Below are 9,317 nucleotides of genomic sequence, written 5' to 3' on the forward strand. Positions count from 1 at the left end.
ATATATATATCCTTTGTGTTATATATATATATATATATATATATATATATATGTATATATATGTCTCATGTGTTCATCATCCCCCCCTTATTATAGTGTCTGTAGTCAAATTTGTTTTAACTGCTCTTATATTAACTGCTCTTATATTAACACAAAAACCATAAATCATCACCAAATTTAGTTTAACACCTTTTAAGCTGTGAAACAATGTCTTCAGCGAGTGCTACAGGAAGGATATAACACTACAGGAAGGATATATATATATAATATATATATATAATATATATAAAATAAAGTGTTCGGTGAGTGTGTATATATATATACACACTCACCGAACACTTTATTAGGAACACCTGGACACCTTCTCATGGTGGAGGTGGTGTAATGGTGTGGGGAATGTTTTCTTGCCACACTTTGGGCCCGTTAATACCAATCAATCATCGCTTGAATGCCACAGCCTATTTGAGTATTGTTGCTGACCATGTGCATCCCTTCATGGCCACAATTTACCCGTCTTCTAATGGCTACTTCCAGCATGATAATGCACCATGTCACAAAGCAAAAGTCGTCTCAAACTGGTTTCATGAACATGACAATAAGTTTCAAAATGTGTATGAAGACACAACAAGAAATTATCTAAGGTTTTGAATGCACATCTGCAAGTCAAGTTGCCTTTTAGAATAGGTCTACATTTGTATTAGCTGTAGGCTGAAGCCATAGCGATCAAATGACGTGAGTGGTTGACGACACTAAATGGCAGCACTTAAAATAGAGTACCTGCCAGACTCCGCTCACCCACTAGCTGATGCTATCGCGACCCTATCAGCAGTGTTTCAGAACCACTGTGTTGGGGACAGCTCCTTCTGTCAGAAGTCAGAAGTCTCTGGGGCAAAGTTTAGGCTCCCAAGAAATATTGTCGAATTAAGTTCATAGATCCATAGATTTTCAAGATTATTGCGGGAAGCACACAGGAAAAATATGGATTTTGATCGACCAAATAACGTCTCATTTTTTGATTTTGTTGGGGGGATTCAACTCCTTCATGGAGAGGACACCAAGACAGTCCTGCCTGTCATTTTGATAGGGATTTGTGTGACTGGAATAGTGGGGAATTTGCTGGTATTGCTGATTCTCATGCACGACTTTAGAAACGGGAGGGCGTCCGAAGTCAAAGCGCTCCTCGCCAGCCTGAGCTCGACAGACTTGTTGATACTGACGCTGTGCGCTCCTGTACGCGCGATGACATATTACAGACAGACCTGGACTTTAGGGAACTTTGTCTGCAGAACAGCGGATTGGTTTCAGCACTCCTTGGTGGTTGCTAAAACATTAACTCTTGCGGCCACGATCAGGACAAGACATAACTTTGTGTCAAGCACGTCCAAAGGTGTTTATTTTAGTCCGGCGCGAATTTATGGAGCCCTGGTATTCATATGGACAGTATCACTGATCTTTCCGATCCCCCATATGATATTCGCCTCTTCAAAACCATACAATGACATCAATCTCTGCGTCTCTGAAACACCAGGCTGCTCCGCTGATTTCATGAACATGTTCTACAAGATCTACCCAACAGCAACCTTCGCGATCCCGATCATTTTCACTGTTGCGTACTACACCAAAACCTTGTGCAACAACAAGCCAACGGTGAACCATGCACCCAATCCTCAGCTACAGAGTAAAGTCAACCTGGTTTTGTTATGTATCAGTGGTGCAAATGCTCTCATGCTGCTGCCCGAATGGGGCACATGGACTTGGACCAGGCTTGGACACAATTATAATAAGCCTCCAGTTGGTTTTGTCATTTTTGCCCAGGTCTTCCTGTACGCATGCAGCTCTCTGACTCCGATCATTTTACTGACCATGTATGACGACATGCGGCAGGGTGTAAGCACCCTATGGTTTTTCATAACTTGCAGAGGTTCAAAACATGTCAACATTACTCGAAATCCCAAAACAGAGGGAAATGGAGCGGAGGTAGGAGTCATTGCCATTAATTCTCAAGTGAACTGTGCGTGCTCGTCTACAACGCAAGATATTGATAAAGACGTCTCGGAAAAAGCCTTTCCGGACTTGGAACACTTTTGGAAAGAGCGCAGGAATACGACTGCCAGTGAGGAACATGATCCATTGCCGTGGGAACGGGAGGGGAGAAAGAAAAAACAGTTGTCATCAGTTTAAATTATATTCTTTGGGGTATGTGTCTCTAACCATCAATCAATTGACTTGTCTTTGTTTCTATCTTGAAAGTTGTTGTCCCTACCTATAGCATGTCTGTTAACAGTATAGAAGAATGCAGGTGCAGTGTATAACTGCGGTTTAGGCTGCCTATGTACATAGGCCTGTTGTACATTAAGTTATTGTATTGTATATTGTATGTGCAATTATGTGGAATTCTTATACACATTAGATCTGCAAACAAACGTATGGTAAATTGGAGCTCCTAAGATCCAGTCCGTTTATTTTTTGCAATTGGAAAAAATGTTCAAGCCTAGAACATGTACTCTATGACGACTGTGAATACTATGTTGCAGCGTGTAGGCTACCTACCCACATTGCCTTTGTAAGTAGCATGTAAATAAACTTGATGAAGGGGGGCTTAAAAGGGACATATGGTATTTGTGTTTTAGATGTGTGCCATGTCTCCATTACATTATATTGCATATTATTAAAAGTTGTTTCCCAAATGTGCTGAGTACCTCTCTTTGTTCTTAAACATAGACAATTATGGTGTGGGTATACTGTATATATTTATATTTACATTTATGGCATTTAGCAGACGCCTTTATCCAAAGCGACTTACAACAAATACATTTGTTTAAGTAAGTGAATCATCTGTCCATCAGTCGTCAGAAGATAAAGTATTCAATGCTCAGACCAGGGGCCATAGGCATATATATGATACACATATGGTAGCTGTATGTTGTGAGAGCTGTGTGTATTCTGAATGACTGCATGATATTGAGCCAATGTATTTGAGCTCAACTGCTGACAGTTGTACCTGACACTCCAGCATCTTATTTGTGATTATTACATTATGCATTTTAGAGATAATCGTATGCAAATGAACATCACATACATCTTCAACACTTTGTGCACATCATATTGTTCTTACTGCTTAAATCTGGACTAATATTGTTGTCCTTTGCTGTCATAAGTTTATTTTTTGGAGTGTGGTAGTCCCACTCACATAACTTTTCATTGGACAGAGACAGTCAAGAAAGACAGGAGGAGAGGGTATGTCAGCAGGGCATGGGCCAGATTCGAACCCATGCCAACATGGGCATATGTGTGCACTGTAGGCCATGGTGCTAGACCAATGGACCACCCCAGTCACATTATCTTGGCCAAGAGCTGTACTAGTCAATGGCCATGTTTGCCCTGCATCTGAAATTGTTCCACAAGTAATAACACCTTGTATCCAAGACAACCAATAACGTATTTGGTTGTAGCTTTGTTTTCCCTAATAACTAATAGAGTGGAAATACAATTTGGCCATTCCAGCTGTTGTGATGAGAATGATTCAAAAGGTTATCAGGAGTCGATACAATGAGGAGACCACAGATTTGGGGTTCATTTCGTTCTAAGTGGATTGATGATAACCTTTAGGTGCTTTTTGAAAAGGGTCCCTCTTTGCAGTTACTTCCATTTACCACCAGCGTGTCGGCCCCCTGAGAGGCCCAAGCCCTGGGAGATTTGACATTTAAGTCTGTTTGTATAGAGGAAGGTCAAAAGCCTCAAGCTTTGAGACACACTTGTATCCTTCACACGTCAGCATGATGTATTCATGGAACAATAGGCCATGGCTTCAAATAAGTCCTTGTATAGTTCATTTAAGACCCTCAAAATCAGGTTAAAAACTACTGACACTGGTGGGAGTTCTATCGATCACAACCTCATATAACAAACTAACCTTGCAGCAAATAAGAACAAGATTTTGATCATATTTTCTATCAACATGAATATGCATTTCAATCAGATAATGATAAGTATAAAGGTGCAAACATTGTTTTCAGTTAAAGTTGTGTCATGCAAAACATATTTGATCATCTCAATCTTGTAATCTGCAGCTGTCCTCTCCCACAGTCCCCTTCCAATCCTTTGCTTTCATCTCGCATTCTTAGCTAAGGTTATTTCATTGCTTAGGGAAGTGAAGCAGTATGTGACGAAAATGAAATTCATGTACACATTACCTGGTGGTCCACATTTGCAGTTATTGCTAGACCCTTGTAGATACAGTACCATTATTCATCTCTGTCTAAGAGGGATATACATTTCTCAGTGGCCCAAAGCAATGATCAGTCAACCATATGAAGCATATACTCTACATTCCTCCTCACATTAAAATACCCCACAGAGTGTATGTGCTTAGACAGGTGAATTGCTTTGGGTTTTGAATTTGAGTTTTAGCTCAAATGATGATGTTGTATGATGATGTATGATGTTCTTGACTATGTTGACTAATCTATGGCGACACTGCGGATAACACTTCCTGACAATCATATAATGTAACCCCTTATGTAATGTAGGCTACTGTAATGGCAGGACAATTCCCTAATGCATGCTGCTTCAGTGGACTAAATAAACAGAGCACGTTGGCATTCAAATGAAATTTAGCCTTAGGGGATAAAAAAAAATCCATTAAGTCCCATTTCAGATATACTGTATCTGAACGGCCATTATGAACATTGAATTACAAAAATACCTCCTGCTAGCTAGCACAGCAGCATTGAACTCGAAGCTAGCTAACCATCCTCAGTGATTCCCTTACGTTGCCAGTTGGGATCAAAGCTAAAGTGCTCTCAGCAAGTGGCTGCAACAGAGCGCTGAATAAAGTAACTGAACTCCTATTGAACTCTCACCATAAACTCTTGAGAAGTTTTTTTTCCCCTCATCGGTTGAAGACAAACAATATGGTTGAATATTTTACCAAAGACTTTGTCCGTTTTATACAATAATGGTGCCTTTAGTGGACATAGTAGCTTAATACAATTTATTGTTACAGTAGATTTGCTGTATCCTCTTATTCAATTGTTCAGAGGGTAGACAGACATATACATACAGTATATCTATCTATCTATCTATCTATCTATCTATCGACAGACAGACAGACAGACAGACAGACAGACAGACAGACAGACAGACAGACAAACAGATAGATGGAGGGTTAATTAGTTAGGATGGTCATGATCATTTTCTGGGTCTGTCTTCAGTAGAATCTTGTCCTGCAGGTGTTGAGCCCTCTCCTCTTCACGATCTCTGTAAAATGAGGAACAGATCTTCCTCCGCATCCGCCGGGAAAATACCTCTCCCAGAATCATCACCAGTGCAGTGATGAAGAGGGCTACGGTGGTGGAGAGGACAGAAAGGTCTGGTGGGGAGAGATCATGCGCACACATCGAGGGCAACAGCAGGATGACGTAAGAATACTCTTTTGTCATTGTATTCACAGGTCCAGTAATCCCAAAGATTATGGTTTTAATCTAAAGACAATGAGAGAAAAGAGATGGCATACAGTCAATGTTTAGGATTTGGTAATGGTGCTGAAATGTTCCTCCTCATCTACTATGAATGAGGCAACCCAGACAACAAAAAACTAAACTTCAGTTAATGAAAAATAACTACAACTATTAAAGGGAATGCATAACAATTGGTGTCAAATGGCATGTACTGTAAATTCAGACAATGCTGAATATGCACTCACTGAACACTTTATTAGGAACACCTGTACACCTTCTCATGGTGGAGGTGGTGTAATGGTGTGGGGAATGTTTTCTTGGCACACTTTGGGCCTGTTGCCACAGCCTATCTGAGTATTGTTGCTGACCATGTGCATCCCTTCATGGCCACAATTTACCCATCTTCTAATGGCTACTTTCAGCATGGTAATGCACCAGGTCACAAAGCAAAAGTCGTCTCAAACTGGTTTCATGAACATGACAATGAGTTCAGTGTTCTTCAGTGGCCTTCCCAGTCACCGGACCTGCAGGAAATATGCAGGAATTGCGTGATGCAATCACATCATCATGGACCAGAATCTCAAAGGAATGTTTCCAACATCTTGTGGAATCAATGCCACGAAGAATTGAGGCTGTTTTGAGAGCAAAGGGAGGCCCTACCCAGTATTAGTATAGTGCTCCTAATAAAGTGTTCAGTGAGTATAGAGTGAATATTCATTTATACAGATGTTTAATTGGCTGTCATAGTAGATGTTGTGATGGGTAGCTTGTAATTGCCTCACTGCTTGAATATTCTGAATGAAGTGCTGATTGAACATACTTACATCAAGATCAACTTTTATGGTGGTCTTAACATCCGGAATATCCTTTGCCCAGCTCAAAAGAGTCTTCAGGACAGAGAAGATGAAGTGATCGAGCCCCAGGATCATAGCACAGATGAGCCCATAGAACACCAGGACTGTGACCCCCCACAGGCCATTCCTCACCTCCCGCTGGGTCATCCTCCAGCCAGTGGTCTTCACCAGCTTCTTCCTGTAGGACTGAGGGATCTCTGCTACACCACGCCCCCTCAGTAACTCCAGCAACCTGCGGGTCTGGTAGACGTTGTCATGGTTCAGATCTGTTAGGTAGCCAATCATGTAGCTGACGGAGCTCCCCAGCAGAAGAAGAATGAATGTGCCACCGATGACCTTATCGGCTACATTGGATGTGACCTCCATAGTGTTTTGTATGTAGGATAATTCTGCTTTAAGTCTTGCTGAGACATCGCTCATATCTTTTCTCATGTTCTCAGTGTCCACATCATGCATAAAATCTATGGATTTCTCAGTATGCACAATATCGGGTATGGTGTCCAAAAAATCTTTCATGTCTCTCAAGGCATTTCTCACTTTAAGAGTGGAGTCCAAGGTTGTCATTGCTGTACTATTAAAAGAACATTTGATCATGTCGATGGTGCGGCTGACATTCCTAGTCATGTTGGGGATGCAGCTGGTGGCCACGGTCACCAAAGCAATGGAGATGAGGATCTTGCGGCCCTGCTTGGTGCCAAGTGATGGGACTGAGATGGTGAGCATGCATCGGACTGGGTGGACAAAAAATAGTAGCAGGACTAAGACAGAGCCCCAGGTGCTAGCTACAACCATGGATGGGAAGGCCTTGTAATTGAGAGTGTAAACCATCCATATGTACAAAAGCCCTCCCATTGCTGTGCCAATGACAAGGCAAAAGGAGAAGAGAATGAAGACCTCGGCCACTTTCAATGGGGAAGGTTTTGAGTATACGCCCCATAAGGACTTCGAGGTTGAGGACAGTTTTCTTTGAAAAGATAAAGAGAGTAAAAAAATAAAATGTAAACAAAACATTTGTCATTGTGTTGATTATCCTTCAAGAGAAACACCAATCCTGAGTGAAATAAGAGTCGTAGTCTTATTTTGACATTGCTTTAAAAAATACACTTATAATACAGTTATAAATACACTTATAATACACTTATAAATACACTTATAATACAGTTATAAATACACTTATAATAGTGATAAGTATGTTCAAGATACATTTCTTCTAGTGTAGGACATGGGTTAAAGATAACATCCTTGTGAGGGTTGTGAATAATAGTGTGATTGAAGTTACACAAAAATGTGGACGGTGTAAGAATATCTTTGATTACTTTGATTAACCTGGTCTGATCACATTATCATGAGCTAGTAAATGTGGACTTACAAGCCCCCATAGGTTTGGTGCATCCAGTTTGAAACAGCTTCCATGATACTTGGGCTTCAAGAACAACAACAAAAATAACTGTTTATTTCATTCTTTATGCGTTCTTAAAGAACAAAAATACATACATTGTACAAAAAAACTTAAACCTATTTTTGTGAATATGAGATTTGCTAGATATAGAAATCTGAATTGATATATAATATAATATGAATATATTGCACTCAATATAACATTTCAATCCTATTGCAATACATGTGAGATGTTACAGATGTAACAGTAATGACTGAAAGATTCACCTACCCTGACTTTGTCGAAGCAGTACTGTGTTGACTGTGAGAAAGAACGCCCTTGATGAAGAAACCGATTGTCTTAAATACTGCCCTGAGTGCTTCCCTATTGCCAGATATGGACATGCTGCAACACTTACCACTTCTGTCCTGCGCAAGGATATACAGTGGACCTAATATGTGACCTGTGACCTGTGATCTGAAGAAGGAGATGAGTTGAATGATGGGTGTTAATGAGTTGAATGGTTGAAAGTGTGGAGTTAAAGTGGAAGTGAAGTCAAAGACAGTAGACAGTAGATGTGTGGTGAGTACGGTAGTGCCTAATCTCAGAACCCAGAATCGGATCCCTTGAGTTTGATTTAGCTAGACTAAGTAGTACCCAACATTTTTTAGGCCAACTTCAAGAAAATAGTGCCACCCCCTGGTTGGTGAATGAGTAGGGCTACAGTACAGGTTTTCAGATCAGCGTTATACGAATGTAAAGTATATAGTGAGGTTTACAGGGATTTTTATTCAATATAAACCCCATGACTTTGAGAGGTTTTATAGGCCGCCTATCGACTATTACTTGTAATTTGTGGAACCAATGGGTTTGTCGAAACAGTAATGTGTTGACTGTGACAACACCCTTGATGAAAGGACTGATTGTCTTAAATACAGCCCTGGTAGCTTCCCTATTGCCATATAGGGGCAGGTTGCAACACTTGATGTCAGAGGCCAGAATCTAATCCCTTGAGTTTGATTTAGTGAGACTAAGTAGAACCCCACCTTTTTTTAGGCCAACTTCAAGAGAATAGTGCCACCTCCTGGTGGTAAATGAGTAGACCTACAGTACAGGTTTTTCATTGATCAGTGTTATATGGGGTAATCTGTGAATGTAAAGATTATAGTAAGGTTTACGGGTCTGTTTATTCAAGATAAACCCCATGACTTCGAGAAATGTAATAGGCCAGTATTTTGCTGTGAGTGTGGTGTGCTGTGTGCTGTGTAGTGTAACTTTATCTTGTTTTCAATCATCTTGTTTTTTTCATTGACTCTCCCTGATTGGCTGTTCCTCTTCATTTCTAAATGATCATCATTTAAAGCTTTGAAGCAAATCACATTGTATATTCTGTATAATGTTTCAACATTGCAAACTAAGAATCAGGTGGAAAGAATATTGACCTCCCAGATTAACCTGTACTGTCTATTGGGTTGCTCCTCAGAATTTGGGGCGTTCAAGTGGTCTAGACCGGGGCCAGATATATTTGTGCATCCTTCTCACACGGAAACATTTCTATTCGACATAATTTTCATGCACGGTACCGTCCTCCAATGATGAATGAGAAATGCTACTTCTAAACCAACC

General features: G+C 40.5%; 2 protein-coding genes across 2 annotated transcripts; one reads left to right on the top strand and one right to left on the bottom strand.

Annotated features, from left to right (window-relative positions):
• Positions 1-978: 978 nt before the first annotated feature.
• LOC310814193 (G-protein coupled receptor 151) lies at positions 979-2,181 on the top strand (the record flags this gene model as incomplete). Its single annotated transcript, XM_083683492.1, has 1 exon — positions 979-2,181. The coding sequence occupies one exon, from the start codon at positions 979-981 to the stop codon at positions 2,179-2,181; it is 1,203 nt and encodes a 400-aa protein (XP_083539618.1).
• A 2,990-nt stretch (positions 2,182-5,171) lies between these two features.
• Positions 5,172-7,726, bottom strand: LOC310814194 (osteoclast stimulatory transmembrane protein-like; the record flags this gene model as incomplete). The annotated part of the gene is made up of 3 exons (XM_083683493.1): positions 5,172-5,483; positions 6,284-7,277; positions 7,683-7,726. The coding sequence occupies 3 exons, from the start codon at positions 7,724-7,726 to the stop codon at positions 5,172-5,174; spliced, it is 1,350 nt and encodes a 449-aa protein (XP_083539619.1).
• Between the last annotated feature and the right edge of the window lie 1,591 nt (positions 7,727-9,317).

The sequence above is a fragment of the Argentina silus genome (assembly GCF_951799395.1).
Source record: "Argentina silus genome assembly, chromosome: 13".
Taxonomy (NCBI): Eukaryota; Metazoa; Chordata; class Actinopteri; order Argentiniformes; family Argentinidae; genus Argentina; species Argentina silus.